The sequence below is a fragment of the Meles meles genome, chromosome 6 (genome assembly GCF_922984935.1).
Source record: "Meles meles chromosome 6, mMelMel3.1 paternal haplotype, whole genome shotgun sequence".
Classification (NCBI taxonomy): Eukaryota; Metazoa; Chordata; class Mammalia; order Carnivora; family Mustelidae; genus Meles; species Meles meles.
The window spans coordinates 66,183,954-66,201,163 of record NC_060071.1 but is presented as its reverse complement, the minus strand read 5'-3'; the positions used below and the strand labels follow the sequence as shown (position 1 = coordinate 66,201,163).

Here is a 17,210-nt window from a genome sequence, read left to right as displayed (position 1 = left end):
AGAGTTCTGGGATACAAGGAGATGGTTCCCCATGTAATAAAACTGTAATGAAACTGCAAATGCTAAGGGGCGCTTAGGTGGCTTAGTTGGTTAAGCAGGTTAAGTGTCGGACTCTTCCTTTCCCCTCAGGTCATGATCTCAGTGTCCTGGGATTGAGCCCCTTGTCCCACTCCCCACTGAGTGTGGAATCTGCTTGAGATTTTTCTCTTTCCCAAATAAAATCTAAAAACTGGGTGGCTCAGTTGGTTAAGTGGCCTGCCTGGGATGAAGTCCCGCGTCGGGCTTCTTGCTTGGGGAGGAGCCTGCTTCTCCCTCTGCCTGCTCTGCCTGACATTCCCCACTTATGACCCCCACCCCCGCCGACAAATAAAATATATATTTTTTAAACTAGCAAGTGTTAAGAGTTCCCTCTAAGTCCTTCATTTTTGAACATACTTTCTCCTTCTCCACAGGAAGCACCAGTCATTCCTGCTCCCCACCACCCTCTCCTTTCCACCTGTGACCTTCCTTTGAACCAGAGGAACTCTCAGGAGGCACTCACATAGGCACTGCTTCTCCCCCACCTTGTGTGGTCTGACCTGGAATGTTAGTGCCATCTGTCTTTCCCTGCCTGGTTTCCCCCTATCTCAGCTAGTAACAACCTCCAAAGAGCTGCCTATCACGTGTTTCCAAATAAGAGAAATTAAGAAATAACTCAAGCATGTGCCTCTTAACATTTCAGCTGCAGAGCAGTTGAAATAAGAACCTGGTGTAAGGTAAAGATACAGACAGGTGATTCTGTGTGCACCTGAGGCATTTAAGGGTTACGGGCTGAGGATTCTAAAAATCGTCCTTGTAAGAAGTCTTAAGTGGTCTTTCAGTTGATGGTGGCTGCTGGAAAATCAGTGGGTGCCCATAAGCCAGGGCAGAGAAAACTCAGCCTTTGAGAAAGACAAGGTCAAATGTGGTTAGGCGAATTTTATCCTAACTCCTTCAAGGTGGTGACGGTTGAATCTAGAAAATGTAAACTCTTGAGGGGCGCCTGGGTGGCTAGGTGGGTTACTTTGGCTGACTTAGCTCGTCATCTCGGCGACCTGGGGTCCTGGGATCCAGCCCAGAGCTCCCTCTACGCTCCCCCCCCCGCCCCCCGCAAAAAAAAAAAAATCTTGGAAACAAAGTTAAACTCTTGAAAGAAAAGAGTGTGCTTATCGCAGAAGGCAGGTGTCTCTCCGGAAAGTTGTTCATCTTTATCATCCATCCGTTCTCCCGGGTCCTCGGTCTCCCGTCATGTCGAGTCATCACAGGTCGCCCCGCGCGCCCGGGCAGCCGGAGCTGGGCCTTGCCGACCGCGGTGCGGCCGGCTCTACTTGGCGGGCCACCCCGGCTGTGGTAAGGAGGCGCGGAGCCGGCTGCGGCCCTGCCCGAAGGCCTGAGCCCGAACTCAGCCCGGGGAAGCCCCGGCTCCGCCCCTCTGCCCCGCCCCTCCGCCCAGCGGCCCAACGGTCTCTCCGCTGGCCGGCCCCGCCCCTCCCAGGCCGCCCGTGGCGCGCCGGCGCCTGCGCAATCGCATTCAAGCGCCCGGACCGGGATGGCGGCCGTTTTGGAGTCGCTGCTGCGAGAAGAGGTGTCGGTCGCAGCGGCGGTGCGGTGGATCGCTCGCAGCGCCCAGAGTTCCGAGGTAACAGCCCCTGAACACCCCCGGGCCTGACCGGAATCTGCTTTCCGCGGGAGATACCATCCCTCAGGTCCCTTTTCTCTAGGGTGCCTGGCTGTCAGCCCGGGCCGAGTGCGCTCCAACTAGGGGCCGCTGTCCGGGCCGCCCGCCTCAGCGTGCCCTGCGGTCCCGGCTGCTCTTGGCGCCGGGCTGGCCGCTGACCCTCTCATCCCTTCCCGCTTTTCCCTCAGGATGACCCCGGGGAGGCGGCCGCGCTGAGCTCCCTCCGGCCACTGCGGAAGGAATTCGTGCCGTTCCTGCTGAACTTCCTGAGGGAGCAGAGTAGCCGCGTCCTCCCGCAGGGCCCCCCAACCCCCGCCAAGGCCCCGAGCTCCTCGGCAGCTCTGCCAGGGAGGCCGGGGGGCCCGCCGCGGGGCGGCCGCGGGGCGCGCAGCCAGCTCTTCCCTCCGACGGAGCCTTCGAGCGCCGCCGCCGCGGAGGCCCCTTCGGCCCGCCGCGGGGGCAGGAGGCGGGGCCCGGGGCCGGGCCGCGAGCGGGGAGGCCGCGGCCCTGGGGGCCTGGAGGAGGGTGTCGGCGGAGAGAGTCAGCCTTGGGCTGGGGGCCGGAGGTCCAGGGGCTCTGGCAGCCCCGGCAGCCCCAGCCTCGTGCGCTCTGATCCGCCAAACCTCAGCAACCTGGAGGAGTTCCCTCCCGTAGGCTCGGTGCCCCCCGGCCCTGCAGGGTGAGAATCAGCCCTACCCCCATGAGCGGGGTGGCACGAAGCCTGTGCGAGAGGAGTCAGGAAATTAGGGCCGGGCGCTCCGCAGTTGAGCGTGGGAATCGCCGGAAGGTTGGGGGTGAGATAACCACAGTAGTGAGGGGCATTTTGCAAGCGGCCCCGCCCTTGAGGCGGTGGAGGGGGACATGTTTGAAGATAGGAATTTGAGAAAAACCTGTGGCTACTTAGCAGGACGAAGCCTTCACGCAGGATCAATCCAACTCCGGTGAGCGAAGAGCGGTCACTCTCCAAGCCCAAGACCTGCTTCACCTCACCCCCAATCAACTGTGTCCCCAGTTCCCAACCCTCAGTCCCGGACACTAGCCCTTGGGGCCATGGCCTTCCCCCAGGGTGCCGAAGTCTGCAAGAGGAGCGGGAGATGCTCAGGAAGGAGCGGTATGACCTTGCCACTCCCTGGGTTGTCAGCTTCCTCCCACTGGGGGATCTGAAGGGCTTTTCCCTGAGATTAGTTTGCCCCAGGGAGCCCTGGGTCTATTTCCTGGGCTGTGGACATCTGCTCTGGAGGAACTGGTGTGTGGCTGTTGGGGGGGAAGCTAGGGGAACTGTTCATGACATCTTTCTGTCCCCATAGCTCTAAGCAGCTGCAGCAGTCACCTTCTACCACCTGTCCCACCTCAGAATTGGGGCCTCCCCTCCCCAGCCGGACAGGAAACCTCACAGCTGAATCCGCTGATCCTGCCAGAGTGTCTTCCCGCCCGCGCCTGGAGCTGATAGCCCTCATTTACTCTTCATGCATTGCCGGTGGGTGGGAGCAAAGGGTGCTGGAGTGGATGCTTGCGGAAGTGTGGGGCAGGAGAAATGGTAAGGTGTGTGAAACTGAGCCTTGGTTCCAAATAGTGCCCAACACCCTGGGGTTTCTTTTTATATCCAGAGAACCTGGTACCAAACCTCTTCTTGGAGCTTTTCTTTGTCCTTCAGCTCCTTACTGCTCGGAGGATGGTGGCCACCAAGGACGGTGACCTTGAACCAAGTCCAGGAGCACCAGGTTAGTGGGCAAGCCTCTTTTGGGAAATGAGGTCTGGAGATGAAACAGTTCTTAACTGACAACTTAATACTATCCTTCCAGATTCCCTGGAAAGCCCACTGTTCCAGAGTGTCCATGATTGTGTCTTCTTTGCAGTGCAGGTTTTGGAGCGTCAGTTTCAGTGAGTTTCCCTAGCTGAGGCATTTAAGCCTTAGTCCCATTGTCCACTTGCTTCTCTGGCCACTTGGGGTAAGTGCTTGTGCTTCCCAAAGACACAGTGACCCTGGGCCTCTTCCTACATGTAGCCTATCATTTTGTATCAAGGCTATGAATTTAACCCCTGAAAGAATCAAATTGCCCCCTATAGTCTTGGCATCTGCCCTTTGGGTTTGTGTCTAATCTTTCCCTGCTCCTTAGGGGTCTTTCCTGCCCCCCTTGCCTCGAGCATCTTAAACGCTCGGCCCATGACTTTGCCTTACATACCTGCTCCATGTTCCCAATAATGTTCTCGGTGGTGCACAGGTTCCCACTTCCTATTTGCAGTGCATCCCCCCCTCAGTCAGATGCGCTCTTGTCCCTGTAGGGTTCTTTCCTACCTGGACAAAGGGACCTTGAAGCTCTTGGCTGAGAACGAGCGGCTGCTGTGCTTCTCACCTGCTCTGCAAGGCCGCCTCCGAGCTGCCTATGAGGGCAGTGTTGCCAAGGTAGGGACCCTGCCTAGCCCGGACCTCACCTTCCCCAGCCTCATCCTTCAGGCAGCCTGGCGCCCACCACCCTAGTGTCACGTGGGCTAACTCTGGGCAGAAATGCGGGGGTGAAGTTTTCTGAGCATGACCTGTGAGGGTTCCATCCCTAATGTCACTCCCGTATTTTAGGTCTCTCTGGCGATGCCACCCTCTGCTCAAGCTGTCTCCTTTCAGCCAGAAACAGACAATCGTGCCAACTTCTCCAGTGACCGAGCCTTTCATACTTTTAAAAAACAGAGGTGATAAGAAAAGGGAACTTTGGGGAGGGAACGAGGCGGCATTTTCTCTGGGATAGGCAGCCTATGTTGTTTCCATAGAAACTAGGAGCTTGGCACTAGCAGGTGGTAGGTTAGCATCACTGGGCCCTTCCCTTCCAACCATCAGAATGGCCACGTACCTTCATTCTGTTTCCTGCGGTGGACTTGAACCTCCAATTTCAGCAGCCTTTTCACAGGTGTATGACTTTAGTCATGGGGTTCTCCAGTAAGAGAGAACCGGATTTTGCTATGCACCAGGGTCTGTGAGTCCTGTGGCGTGCTGCCACTGGGTCTGCAGCGTTCTCATCATCTAGAGAACTTTGGAGAGGAAAAGGAATGGGGCTGTGGATAGTCCCATCCTCCATTCCTCTGAGCTAGAGAAGGCGCTCCTGGTAGTCGGTGAGGTCACCCGTGTCTCGGTTGATCAGGCATTCTATTGTCCGTCAGGGACGTGTTTTTTGAGGTGCTTCGAGAGTGGGAAGATCGGCACGAGGAGCCTGGCTGGGATTTTGAGAAGGGCTTGGGCAGCAGGATCAGGTAGGTGCTCCCACACTGGTCACTTGTCTCTCTCGCTTCTGGCAGTAGGCAGCTTGGCGGTGCTCTGGTAGCTGACTGGAGGAGGGCTCTTCCCCGACCCGTACCCTGCCGTTACCTTCTGTGCTCCTTCATCTCTGGTTACTGGCAGCTTTGGCCCAACTCAGAAGGGATTTGTTTGGCTTACTCCTTGCACTCAGACGTGACCCAGACTTGTTCTGTGATAGCTAATGTCTAGTTAAGTGCAAAACCCTTTCTCCAGATTGCTTGAGTAACGGAGTACTTGGCCCAAGTCACTGGTTAGACTGTTTCCAACCTCCCATTTTCTCCATCATGTAGTTCAGCACTTCTGAGGACTTCACATAGTGAGATGAGGTGCAGAGAGAGTATCCTCTGTCCAGGGATTTGCCTTCCACTGGGGTCATGAAACTCACTGGAGCCCAGTGTAGACTGAAGATGAGAGGAGTGGTACTATTTCTTGGCAGGTCAAGTGTATCTGTAGCCTTGAGGGATGCTGGTGCTGAAGAAGGAAGGTGTCCCTTACCTGTTACCTTGTGCTGGCCAGCTCTGGCCGAGGTCTGCTCGGGCCCCTGGTAAAAGACTGAAGAGCCCAAGGATTGGCTCGTTCTCTCAGACTTCTGCCCCCTTCCTCCTTCTCTCACATTCTGTTCCTGCCTCTTACTCCTCAGAGCCATGATGGGTCAGCTCTCTGCAGCCTGCAGTCACAGCCATTTTGTTCGGCTTTTCCAGAAACAACTTCTCCAGGTAATAGCCCCAGCAGATTACAGGGGACAGTAGGTATTAAGGCAGCCAAGTAATGACTGGCACTCTGGGATGGGGCGGACAGCCAGGCAGGTCCTGGGCTGGAGTTTGAACACTTCTGTTCCGTGGGGGTGGGGAAGCAGTGGCCAAAATCAGGCAGGCGAAGAGGAGCCAGACCCCTCTATCATGAGTCCTGCACTCTCTGCCCGCCTGGAGCCTCTCACTACTTCCTTGCGCTCAATTTGTGCTGTGGTGGAGAGAGCACTGGCACACTACTCAGGCCTGATTTCAAGTTCTAGCTCCAGGGACCCTAGGCAAATGTTTTACCTTGCAGTTTTAGCTTCTTCACCTATAAAACAATATCATCCCTACCTTGAAAAACAGATCTGTTGCACCTGATGCGGGGTTGGCATTCCCTAAATGTTCATTACTTCTACCCTATTTTGTTCAGTCCTCCTTTCTGGAAAAACTTCGGGGTTTTTTATTTGTCTCCTCTTTCCTCTGCCTCAGATGTGTCAGAGTCCTGGTGGCGCTGGGGGCACTGTCTTGGGGGAGGCTCCAGATGTATTAAGTATGCTTGGAGCGGACAAGCTGGGGCGGTTGCGGCGCCTGCAGGAAAGGCTTGTGGCCCCTCAGAGCAGCGGGGGACCCTGCCCACCCCCCACCTTCCCAGGCTGTCAGGGCTTCTTCAGGGACTTCATCCTGAGTGCCAGCAGGTAAAGGTCCCCTGTGTCTTGCAGGGAGTAGGCCTAGGGCCAGGAGAGGTTTGTCTTTCGAGAAGGGCTACAGTTGTCTCTCTCTTTGTCTGGAATCTAACAGGGTGGGACTGGGCAATGGCCGGGCTCCTTGCAGCTCACACTTCTGCCTCTGTTTCCCTTCTCGTTCTTTTATCCACGTAGGTAACCTCACTGTTCCTTTGCCTCCCCTCTGTACCCCACTGTGCCTTTCTGTCTGCAGCACCTCTTCTCTATTCTGGGTCTTTCTACACCTCTGCCAATCTCTCTCTCTCTCTCTCTCTTTTTTTTTTCCCCTTCCTTCCTAGCTTCCAGTTTAATCAGCATCTCATGGACAGTCTGAGTTTGAAGATCCGGGAGCTCAACAGCCTTGCCCTGCCCCAACCTGAGCCTAGTGATGAAGATGGGGAGTCAGACGTGGACTGGCAGGTTAGAAAGTGGAATGAGGAAGAATACAGGGTTCTGACCTAGGAGGGAGGGGCTATTTTCAAGAATTTATAACAGATTCATAATTATTCTAGAAGCCCTATGCTTAGGACCTTTTACTTGCCTGATTCCTTGCAGGGTGAACGGAGGCAGTTTGCCATGGTGCTGCTCAGCCTGAGGCTTCTGGCTAAATTCCTGGGCTTTGTGGCTTTCCTGCCATACCGGGGGCCCGAGCCACCCCCGACCCGTGAGCTCCAGGACTCCATTCTGGCCCTGAGGAGCCAGGTGAATGGGGGCTCTGGTAAGGAGGGCTGAGAGGGGCCCCAGAGTCCTGGAGTTGGAGGGCATGTCTGGCCCCAGCCTCATCCATTGATCGAGCCCTGCCCCCCCAGGTGCCCCCGGCCCTGGACGTGCGGGCTCTGCTGCAGCAGGGGCTGCGGGCCCGCAGAGCCGTGCTCACCGTGCCCTGGCTGGTGGAATTCCTTTCCCTCGCTGACCACATCGTGCCCCTGTTGGACTATTACCGCAGCATCTTCACTGTCCTGCTGCACCTACACCGGTGAGTGTAGTGAGGGTAGTGCTAGAGCTGAGGGCACTGTCAGGGAGGAGACATAGCCCAGGCCAAGGCTGATCCCCAGGGGAGATGCAGGCTCGGGTCCACGGCAGAACCGGGGAGGTTCCTTGCACTTTGATTGGGCCTTTTCGGCTCCTCCTGTGGCCCAACTGAGAGGAAATACAGATCTGAGAAAGGGCAGTGAGGAGATCCTGCTCGCCTGCATGACAGCGGTCTCCTTTTGGGCTGCTTTTGAGAATTACCTTCCCTGTGATAGCTTTCTTTTACTCCCTTCCATTTCTTTCTTGGCCCCAATGTTCCTGTTAGGAGCTTGGTCTTGTCAAAGGAAAGTGAAGGGGAGATGTGTTTCCTGAACAAGTTGCTGCTGCTAGCTGTCCTGGGCTGGCTTTTCCAGGTTAGTGGAGTGAGGGAAGATCCAGATTGGGGAAGGGAGGCAGCCAGTGTGGCGGGAGCTGGGGAGTGGGAGGATATCGGAGTCTGATTGAGGTCAGACTCAGAAGATGGGAGGGGGAGGGGGAGGATGGGAATCCTGTGGTTTCGGAGGAAGGTTGCTTTGCTCCTGGAGCCACGGAGGAAGGTTGCTTTGCTCCTGGAGCCACAAGGTCTGTAGTGCAGACTGTAGCTTGCACTGCCCTGATCTTTTGTCAGATTCCCACAGTCCCTGAGGACTTATTCTTTCTGGAAGAGGGTCAGCTGGATGCCTTGGAGGTGGATACAGTAGCTTCAGAGCTTGGGTTGGTGAGTGTTGGGGTCCAGCCAGAGCCGTGGGGGTGGGAGGAATAAAGGAGGCAGGCAGGCAGGGAGTTCCTAGAGTAACTGTCTTCCCTGACTCCCATTTTTGGCACAGTGGGAAGGAAGAGAAACCTGCGTCCTTAGCTCTGCTCTGTTCTCTCCCCAAGGACGGCATGCCCGTGGTGGACCAGCACCTGCTCTACACCTGCTGCCCCTATATTGGTAAGGACACTGATGCTCTGCCACCTGGGGTCCTCGGTCCTTGGCCTGTCCCTTTATGAGTACCCAGCAGGCATCCTGTCGGCCTCACACCCAAACACGTTGTTCTCCTTAGGCGTTCCCCAGGTGCCTCAGCCACTTTACTCCACAAATACTTAAAGCCCAATATGCCTGGAAGGGTAGGGGTGGCTCTGGAACTAAGCACTCGGGCTTCCCTGATGCAGGAGAGCTCCGAAAACTGCTCGCGTCCTGGGTGTCGGGCAGCAGTGGGAGGAGTGGGGGCTTTGTGAGGAAGATCACTCCCACCACCACCACCAGCCTTGGAGCCCAGCCTCCCCGGACCAGCCAGGGCCTGCAGGTGAGGGTCTGGGTGGAGGCAGGGGGCACCAGGAGGGAAAGAGAAAGGAAACTTGATGCACTGTTCCCTCCTCCCCATAGGCACAGCTGGCCCAAGCCTTTTTCCACAACCAGCCGCCTTCCCTGCGTAGGACTGTGGAGTTTGTGGCAGAGAGAATTGGCTCTAACTGTGTCAAACACATCAAGTGAGTGAGGGTTGAGAGGGTTGGGAAGGCAGATCCATGGAGGGGTGCAGGCTCATTCCCTCACGTGTTCCCCCTTTTAAATCTCCTAACGTGTTGCCAGTCTGAGGCAAGTTAGCTTGAGGGGAAGGATGTGGTGGGGAGGCTTAAACTGCTAACGTTCTTTGAAGTTAGTTCTGACCAGATTTCCTTGAATTTGTAGCCCCTTTCTGATTCAGCTCCCTCAGCTACCTCCAAGCCTCTCTGTCCCTGCTGCAGGGCCACGCTGGTGGCAGATCTGGTGCGCCAGGCCGAGTCGCTTCTTCAGGAGCAGCTGGTGACACAGGGACAGGCCGGGGGAGATCCAGCCCAGCTGTTGGAGATCTTGTGTTCCCAGCTATGCCCCCATGGGGCCCAGGCATTGACCCAGGGGCGGGAGTAAGAGATACCGGTCTCCTTGGACCCTCATCCCTGCTCTCAGCTTTTCTTTTTCTGACTTTTTCACACACTCTTTTATTCCATGTGCTCTCCAAACCAGCCCCGCCGCCTTGTTCTTTTGCTTCCTCTGTAGGCTCAAATCTTGGGCTTTAGGACCTAATGTCTGAAGTTGAATTTGGAAGAACAGGGGCTTGGGTGTCCCATCCCTCCCAGCATCAGGGATCAGGGGTGGGCTCAGGACTGACAGTGCTTCTCTTCCCCCCACCCCACCCCACCGTACCCTCCACGGCAGGGCCATCCTCGTTCAGGTGATGGGTGCCCTTGGCCTTTCCTTCTGAGAGCCAGGCTGAAATCTCTAGCCATCACTGAAAGCCTCTGTTTCTTTTCAGGTTCTGTCAGAAGAAAAGCCCTGGGGCTGTACGGGCACTGCTTCCCGAGGAGACCCCGGCAGCTGTAAGTAGGGAGGAGGCCGAGAGCCTGCACACTAGTGTCTGGTGGTGGAAGAGTGTGCCGCGGGCTGTGCGTGCGTGAGGCTGCTGGTGGCGGGTGGTCCCGTGGGTTGGTCCCGGCCTTGGAAGCGCCTTTCATGTTCATGTCATCCACAAGCTTCCCTGGGCCCCTGACGCTGCAGTTCTTCTGGGTCACAGGTTCTAAGCAGTGCAGAGAACATTGCTGTGGGGCTTGCAACAGAGAAAGCCTGTACTTGGTTGTCAGCCAACATCACAGGTAAGGTCTGGGCTAGGGGAGGGCTGGCCAGGTTCTTCCAAAGTGGACTGCCTGAAAGTGTGAGGCCCTTGGGGAGATGGAACACCAGGCAGCTGGAAACGGTGCTGGGCATGCATTGGCGTGGTGTGACCCCTTTTCTGTTTTCCCTTTGACCTGCAGCACTGATCAGGAGAGAGGTGAAGGCGGCAGTGAGTCGCACACTTCGAGCCCAGGGTCCCGAAGCAGCTGCCCGGGGGGAGCGGAGGGGCTGCTCCCGAGCCTGTGAGCACCACGCTCCCCTCCCCTCCCACCTCATCTCCGAGATCAAAGTACACAGCTCCCCTCCTCCCTGCGCCCCTCCCCTCTCCCCGCTTTTTTCCTGGTCTCCCTCCTTCCTCGCGTCCGCTGCAGTGTTTCGTGTAGCTGCTTTCTGTGTTGTGCAGCTAGTCCAGTGTCCATCATGACAATGGGGTTTGGTGGGGCAGAGCTGAACTGAACGGTTTTCCTCATTGCTCTTCTCGGACTTCTGGTACTTGAGTCACCCGGAAGGGGAAGCGGGCAGATGGGAAAGTTTGGGCAGGGCTGCATATTACACAGGTGCCGACAGGAGCCTGGTCACGAGGGCCTGTCTGGTATTAACAGGTAGGAAAGTCTCTAAGGGGCAGTTACCTGCTTTTGGGATCAGATTTCAGTAATGTTCTCCTCTGTGGGAGGTGATGCTTATTTAGTTACACAGTAAGAATAAACTACCATTGCCTTCAATCTGAAAAATTTAGAGCCTGTCTAGAGTAGGGGTCAGCCCACAGCCACACTTGTTTAGTTATGAATTGCCTACGGCTGCTCTTGTGCTACAACAGCAGAGTTGAGCAATGGGGCAGAGCCTCAACTCTTTCCTTATTGGTAGGGCCAAAGATCAGGACTAGGGCTAAGGAGGAATGACTAAAGACGGAGAGTATCCGGGAGGGAGAAGAAAAGGCTAAATGGCCATTAGCTACTGGTTTTCTCTACTGAAACCGGACTTTCCCGAGAAGATGAACAGAGAAGCCTGAGAGAGAGAAAATCCACCATGTATGGAGCAGGACGGCTCCCCTAAGTGCTTGCCAAGTCAGGCGCCCTCTGGGAATTGGCTAGGTTCGCCTTTGTCTGAAGACGAGGGACATCTCAAGCTCAGGCAGCATGTTGTTCCTCGGCTGACCTGCTCCCTCTCATCTGTGGGCGTCCACGTGGTTGCTTTTCCCAGCTGTGCGGTCCCGGCCAAGCCCCAGGTCCAAGGCACCTTGACGCTGCCACTTCATCCAGGGGCCGTCTTCCTTTTCCTTCCACCTCTTTCCACTGGCTGATCCCTGCCCCAGGCCACATTCTCTGTGGCCTCCAAGGTGCTAGCCGGGTATGCAGTCTCACTCTGCTTCCACCCCTGCTGTCTCCAGGATGTGCTGTCTTTGGCTGTGGGCCCCCGGGACCCTGAGGAGGGAGTTTCTCCGGACCATCTGGAGCAGCTCCTAGGCCAGCTGGGCCAGACACTGCAGTGCCGCCAGGTGAGCCACAGCAGGATGCTCCGCTGGGTGTCCTTGTCCGGCGCCCACGAACCGGAGCTGCAATGGCTTGGAGCCGCAGCTGTAAGGACAGTGCTGACACCCAGGGTTTTCCCTGCCTCTTCCCCACAGTTCCTGTGCCCGCCTGCCGAGCAGCATCTGGCAAAGTGCTCTGTGGATCTAGCATCCCTCCTTGGTATGACTCCTTTCCATGACTTCTCACTCTTGCCAGATCCCCCAGATCTTGGGGCCGGGTACAAGCAAGATTAGACACACATGGAGCTTTGTTTTCTTCTTCCTCCCAGGGGCCAGCTAGGGGACCCTACCTCCATCTCTTAAAGCTGGGCTTTCTTCTCTTCCCATAGTGGCAGACCACATCCCTGTCCTCGGGCCCCCATCACCTCGTGGGCTAGAGAGAGGGCAGGCTCGAAGGCTCCTCCACGTGCTGCTCTCCTTGTGGAAGGATGACTTTCAGGTGCCAGTTCCACTGCAACTGCTGCTGAGCCCAAGAAATGTGGGGCTTCTGGCAGACACTCGGCCAAGGGAGGTGAGCCGGCAGATGGGGGGCAGTCAGGCTGCTTAGTCCTCTGCAGTCCTGTTCTAACCCTACCGCTGTAGGCGGGGTTCCTTTACTCCCCTTTTCTGGCAGTGGTGCTCAGTTTCTTGGACACCCTAGCATGGGCTCCAGACAGCTTCTGCCACAGTTTTCTGTCCTCTGGATCAGTCGAGGTCGCTGTGTGTTCGTAGCCACCCTGACCTCCTCCGTATGTGTTGCAGTGGGACCTGCTCCTCTTCTTGCTCCGGGAGCTGGTAGAGAAAGGGCTCATGGGACGGACGGAGATAGAGGCCTGCCTGGGCAGCCTCCGTGACGCTCAGTGGCCAAAGGTAAGGAGTTCTCATCTCCTCATACCTGGACAGAGAACAGGTGTCATATGCCCTTTTATCCTGAAATGAGGCAAGTGATGGGGCCCAGGCATTCTTCAGATCCTCCCAAAGCTCGGTGGATTTTGTCGGGTATCTTCAGGATGGCCCTGAGATGATGGGGGAGGGAAGGGGGAAGACAGGTAGGTAGTTGGAAAGCAGCGTGGTACTGTGAGTAGGAGTTTTTAAAATCAGAATAACCTAGATTTTAATCTCAGCTGGTACTTAATGTTATTGTGATCTAGGGCACAATGATTTATACCTCCTACGGTTTGTCAAGATGACACCTGTTGGTGGTGAAGTACTCCATAGTGGAGTCTGCTGTCAGATTTCACTCTCCCTGGTGAAGTCCCAGAGTACTCCTGGGAAAAGGGGTCACATCCATTTCAGTGTAGAAGTCAGGTGGGAAAAAATAAGATTGTCTACTCACTGGTTAGCCGGGCTTGATACTGGTTATTGCCTTTTAGTAGAAAGATTGTACCATCCAGAATTATGTCAGTCAGTGTTGTCTTTCTGCTTATTCCAGGACTTCTCTGAGGAATTAGCGACACTGTTCCAACTGTTTCTAGCTGAGCCTCATATGCCAGAACCCCAGCTAAGAGCTTGTGAGTTGGTGCAAACCAACCGGGGAACTGTGCTGGCCCAGAGCTAGGGCTCGGAAGCAGCCATGTCTTGGGTGTCTGACCAGAACCCCGGAAGCCCGGCTGACTATGCCTCAGGAGGAGGCCCCGTGCCCCCCTCCGTGTGCTCACTGCTGACCCTGGCTGAGGAAGGAGTAGCTGAGTCTGTATTCAGGCCTCCTGCTCACGTGTGAAGAAGTGTGGGGCTGCCTGGCATCCCACCGACTGCAGGCTCATCATCCGAGTCCTAGAGGAAGGAGGAGGGTTCGCCTGATTGAGGATTATGAAAGAGCCTGGGGCCCTCCAGTCCTGGAGCCGAAGAGTTGGCATTTATTACTTGGATTATTAGATGACATGTGTGGGCTTGATGACCGAAGACTTGAGCCCCATTTGCTGCTACCCCAGCGTCCCTTAAAACTTTGTGATTTGGAAATCATGACAGAGGCAGATGACTTCTGCTTAACTTGTGGGGAGTTAAAACACGAATCTTGGGAGTCAACGTTTTCTTACCACCAGGAGCTGGACTGCTGCCATCTTAAAAATGCACAACACGGGAGGTGGGGCTGACCCGCCAGAAACCCAGCTTTTACCCTGCACCTTCTCTGCCTTCAGCCCTGTACAGGTACTAACTCTCAACCGTAGCTCCATCCAGGAGCCAAGCACAGGGCAGAACATTAGAGCTTTTTAAAATAAACTGTTTTCTTTATCAAGGGGTTCTTGTCTAGTTATTCTCACCTGACTCTTCCCTTTAGCAGGCTGCAAAGTCCCAGGTGGGTTTGAAGGTGGGCACAACAGAATAAAGCTGTATTAAAGGCCTGGACACTTAGCCATGCCTAAATGTTCCATCCTGCTGGAGCCTGGGGCCCAGTTACCTCCTTGCCAACAGTAGCGACTTCTATATAGCTCCCTATAAGGTTAAGTTAATATGCAAAGTTTCCACTCACCAGCCACTCCCTAATGAACTTGATGGCGGGGCAGCTCTTGTCACGCTTGTTTTGTTGGGGCGGGGGAGTGGGGGGGTAGATTGTGATTTGGCTCAGAAGTATTTTGTGTCTAATTGATCCATTGATTTTGACAAAAAAGCACTACCTTGGTAATGTGCATGAAGTTCACGTGTATAAAATTCATGATCTTTCTGCATCAGCAGCGCATACAGAGAGGTCCAAGCTGTGTTGGAGGAAGGAGACTCTGTGAACCCCGTTAGTGTCTTGCGAAACTCCTGCCTGCGCATCCATGTGTGTTTCCTGGGGAAAAGCACAAAGCCGTCAAAGAGGCGACCCAAGGAAGTGTCAGGTTCTCTGGGCAGAGGGGGCCTGCGGTGGCACCTTGGGAAAGCTTGTGGGAAGTCCTTCCTGGTGGCCAACTGCACAGAAAGATCCCTCTGTCACACATTGTCTGGGTGCACTCCCTCCCTCTTCTCCCAGTTGCTCCTTTCACAGGTTTTGGCAACTGAACCTTCCTTCCATAATCTCTTCATTTTTAAAGGCCTTTAGCTTTGTTCTTTAAATCCATTTTATACTATAACAAATTCAGGAAGTGCCAAATAACTGGGAACCAAAAGAGTTTTAAGAAGGATTTTATCTTTGTGTGCCTACTAGGTGTGGCTGAACATAAGCACTGTCCTCTGAATCTGACCCCTGAGGTAAGAAGCTGCCACTTGACCTGGGGCAGCTCCCCATGGATGGGACAGGTGGGAGACAAGCCCAAAGTCGCTGGGTTCAAGCCCGCTCAGTTCAATGCAGCATGGGCCCAATTCAGGAAACTTATCATGGGCCCGTGTGAACCTTAAAGGCCCACTCTCTAGGCAGTAAGATAAACTTAGGAGTCAGACAGCTCATAACTAATGAATGAATTAGTCCTTTTCTATGTATCTGCTCACTGCGAATTGTCTAAAACAGTGTTTTTCAAAGTGTGGTCCCCAGACCAGCAGCCTCAGGATCACCTCGGACTTCCTAGAAATACAAATGTGTTGGCCCCTGTCCAGGCCCACTCAATCAGAAACTCTGGGGTGTAACAAGTTCTCCAAGTGATTCTGATGAATCTCATCACTGATGAGAGCGCCCCCATCGAAACCAAAATATGACTTACTCATGATCATTTAGAGCTGGGTCCCTGGACTATCTTGAATGCAGCATCACCCTCAGTTGATATTCCTGAGATTGCTGACTCAGGCCAGGTGTGTGGCTCTAACAGTGAGGGGAATAGTGTCACCTCTTAGCGACCCATATGTTCAGATTCCCATTGCCGGCTCTGCCCAGAAGCCCGGAGGTGCTTACCTGTTAAAGAGCTTCCTTCCAGGGGGTTGTGGTTGCTGTTGCGTGGCAGTGACTGCTCTGGTATCCTCTCTCATTTGTATATCTGGGCTACAGCTGGCTACAGCTGGGCAAGTGATCAGGTTGCTGTTCAAGCAAAGTTGTGCTGAGCTCATGGGAAGAGCTCAGTATATTTGTATGAACCGTGTATCTTCAGACTGGGCCATGAGCAGGTGTTGCTGTCCTCATCTCCAGGCTAAATTCTGAACTCAAATGATACAGCAGTCTTCACTAAATGAAAGGACACCATGGAATTCTAATTTGCAAGTGTTCTCTTTCAATCAATAGTCTTTAAAGATTTATATGAACAGAGATAGGAGTACATAAATAGGGTGTTAAATATACCAAAAAAAAAAAATTAACCAGAAAAATACACTTAAAGGCAATTTAAAAAGGCTTCAGTTTTACATAAGTAACAATCTGAGGTAAAAGAAAAAAAAAAATCCTGCAAACACTTCTAAAGAAATCTCTGCTCTGTACCATACAGAAACCTTTTCACCACATCTTTTCCAACCCCGTATGGTCGCCCTCTTCCACCAAAGACTCTGGACACCAGAATGCAAGGCGGGACTCTCTCCCACCCCAACCACTTCCATATCAGCATATGGCAAACTCAAAGCTCAAGTTTAGCCAGGCTGAGGTACAAGAAAACCAAGCCCTTCCCCCGCCCCTCCTAGAATAGCCTATCCTACCCCAGTAGCAGGATGCCCAAGAGACCACTGAAGGCTGGCACCAAGGCTCTGAGGAAGAGGAATGGAACTGAGTCTCCTCCTAACAAGTCATGTACTTCCTCTAGGAGTTCTAGTATTCTCTCCAGTCTTCAAAAAGCAACTTTTCAGCTTTTTAAAATCCTCTTGTGCGAACAGCAGCCAACACCTAGCTGCTCATCCCCACCCCTCCTCAAAGACCTAGATTCCCCTTCACGACCCCAAATCTGTCCAACCTGCTTCTACAGTGGTCTTTCCATTCTTAGCTCTGGAGTGACGGCTCCAAGACTGAGCATTGCTCAATACTTTGAGGCAAAGACCCAAACAAATGTCCTCTCCTGTGAGGGAAAGGAAAGGGGGGGGGGGGATCAAAAATTAATAATAAAGCATTTTGTAAAAAACCAAAGGAGAAACGATTCTGAATCACTGTTGCGGTTTGTGCAGCTGTTTTTAAAAACCCTTTTTCTGGTTTGCTATTTTCCAACACTCCATCCTGCAGTGGAGTTGAACACTGGAGGCAGATCCCGAGCAGTCCCGGCCAATGGCTGCTTGCTTCCCTCCCTGCCTGAGGGCTGGGCCAGAGCCAGGAAGCATGGTGCCAGAGACCTGCCCTTCCCCAGTTCTGCTGGCTGCGCCCAATCCTGGTCTTCAAGTAATTTGTCTGCCACCGGGTCCCAGGGGTAAGAAGTCCAAAACGGTGAGTTGAGTTTCATTCACTCTGGCCGGCCAGGGCCAAGAGCTCAGGTCCCCTTGCTCTGCAGAGGCCCCAGCTGTGACCCAAGTACTGTTGGGGCTTTGCTGGCCACTCAGTCTGAGTGCTGTCTGCTTGGTCAGCCACAGCCGGTAGCCTCGCCTCTCCTTGCATCCCAAGACAGAGTGATGAGAGCCACCCTAGCGTCACTGGCGCATCCTGGGCCTGCAGCTCTGCAGCACCATCTTGAGGGCAAGATGCTAACTACCAAGGAAGGAAGCCAGTCTGGCTATCACCAGCGGCTGCTGTTTGATGAAGGAGCTCAGGAGCTGATGGGGAAAGCCTGGTGCGCCAAGTTCCACCTGAAATTAAGCAGAGAGGGAAGT

The 17,210-nt window shown here is 54.4% G+C and overlaps 2 protein-coding genes across 7 annotated transcripts in view; one reads left to right on the top strand and one right to left on the bottom strand.

Moving 5' to 3' along the window:
* Positions 1–1,511: 1,511 nt before the first annotated feature.
* On the top strand, positions 1,512–13,820 carry CDAN1 (codanin 1). 4 transcript variants are annotated; one of them, XM_046008716.1, is made up of 28 exons: positions 1,512–1,657; positions 1,885–2,375; positions 2,604–2,807; positions 3,004–3,173; positions 3,304–3,417; positions 3,499–3,577; positions 3,980–4,100; positions 4,272–4,381; positions 4,847–4,936; positions 5,623–5,698; positions 6,206–6,411; positions 6,738–6,858; positions 6,994–7,140; positions 7,248–7,414; positions 7,736–7,823; positions 8,078–8,167; positions 8,329–8,383; positions 8,605–8,738; positions 8,819–8,922; positions 9,178–9,336; positions 9,726–9,789; positions 9,984–10,062; positions 10,222–10,370; positions 11,469–11,576; positions 11,706–11,769; positions 11,939–12,120; positions 12,351–12,458; positions 13,021–13,820. In XM_046008716.1, the coding sequence occupies exons 1-28, from the start codon at positions 1,568–1,570 to the stop codon at positions 13,144–13,146; spliced, it is 3,696 nt and encodes a 1,231-aa protein (XP_045864672.1). In that variant the 5' UTR covers positions 1,512–1,567; the 3' UTR covers positions 13,147–13,820. The 4 variants fall into 4 exon arrangements, 3 of the variants coding, with proteins under 3 accessions (XP_045864672.1, XP_045864673.1, XP_045864671.1); XM_046008717.1 differs by having other exon boundaries at positions 2,601–2,807; positions 3,553–3,577; XM_046008715.1 differs by having other exon boundaries at positions 2,601–2,807.
* A 1,687-nt stretch (positions 13,821–15,507) lies between these two features.
* Positions 15,508–17,210, bottom strand: part of STARD9 (StAR related lipid transfer domain containing 9) — a 134,614-nt gene continuing 132,911 nt past the window's right edge. For all 3 annotated transcript variants that reach the window (XM_046008707.1, XM_046008708.1, XM_046008709.1), the window contains one exon: positions 15,508–17,186. In XM_046008707.1, the coding sequence (XP_045864663.1) occupies positions 17,085–17,186 (102 nt within the window). In that variant the 3' untranslated portion in view covers positions 15,508–17,084. The remainder of the gene's footprint in view (positions 17,187–17,210) is intronic.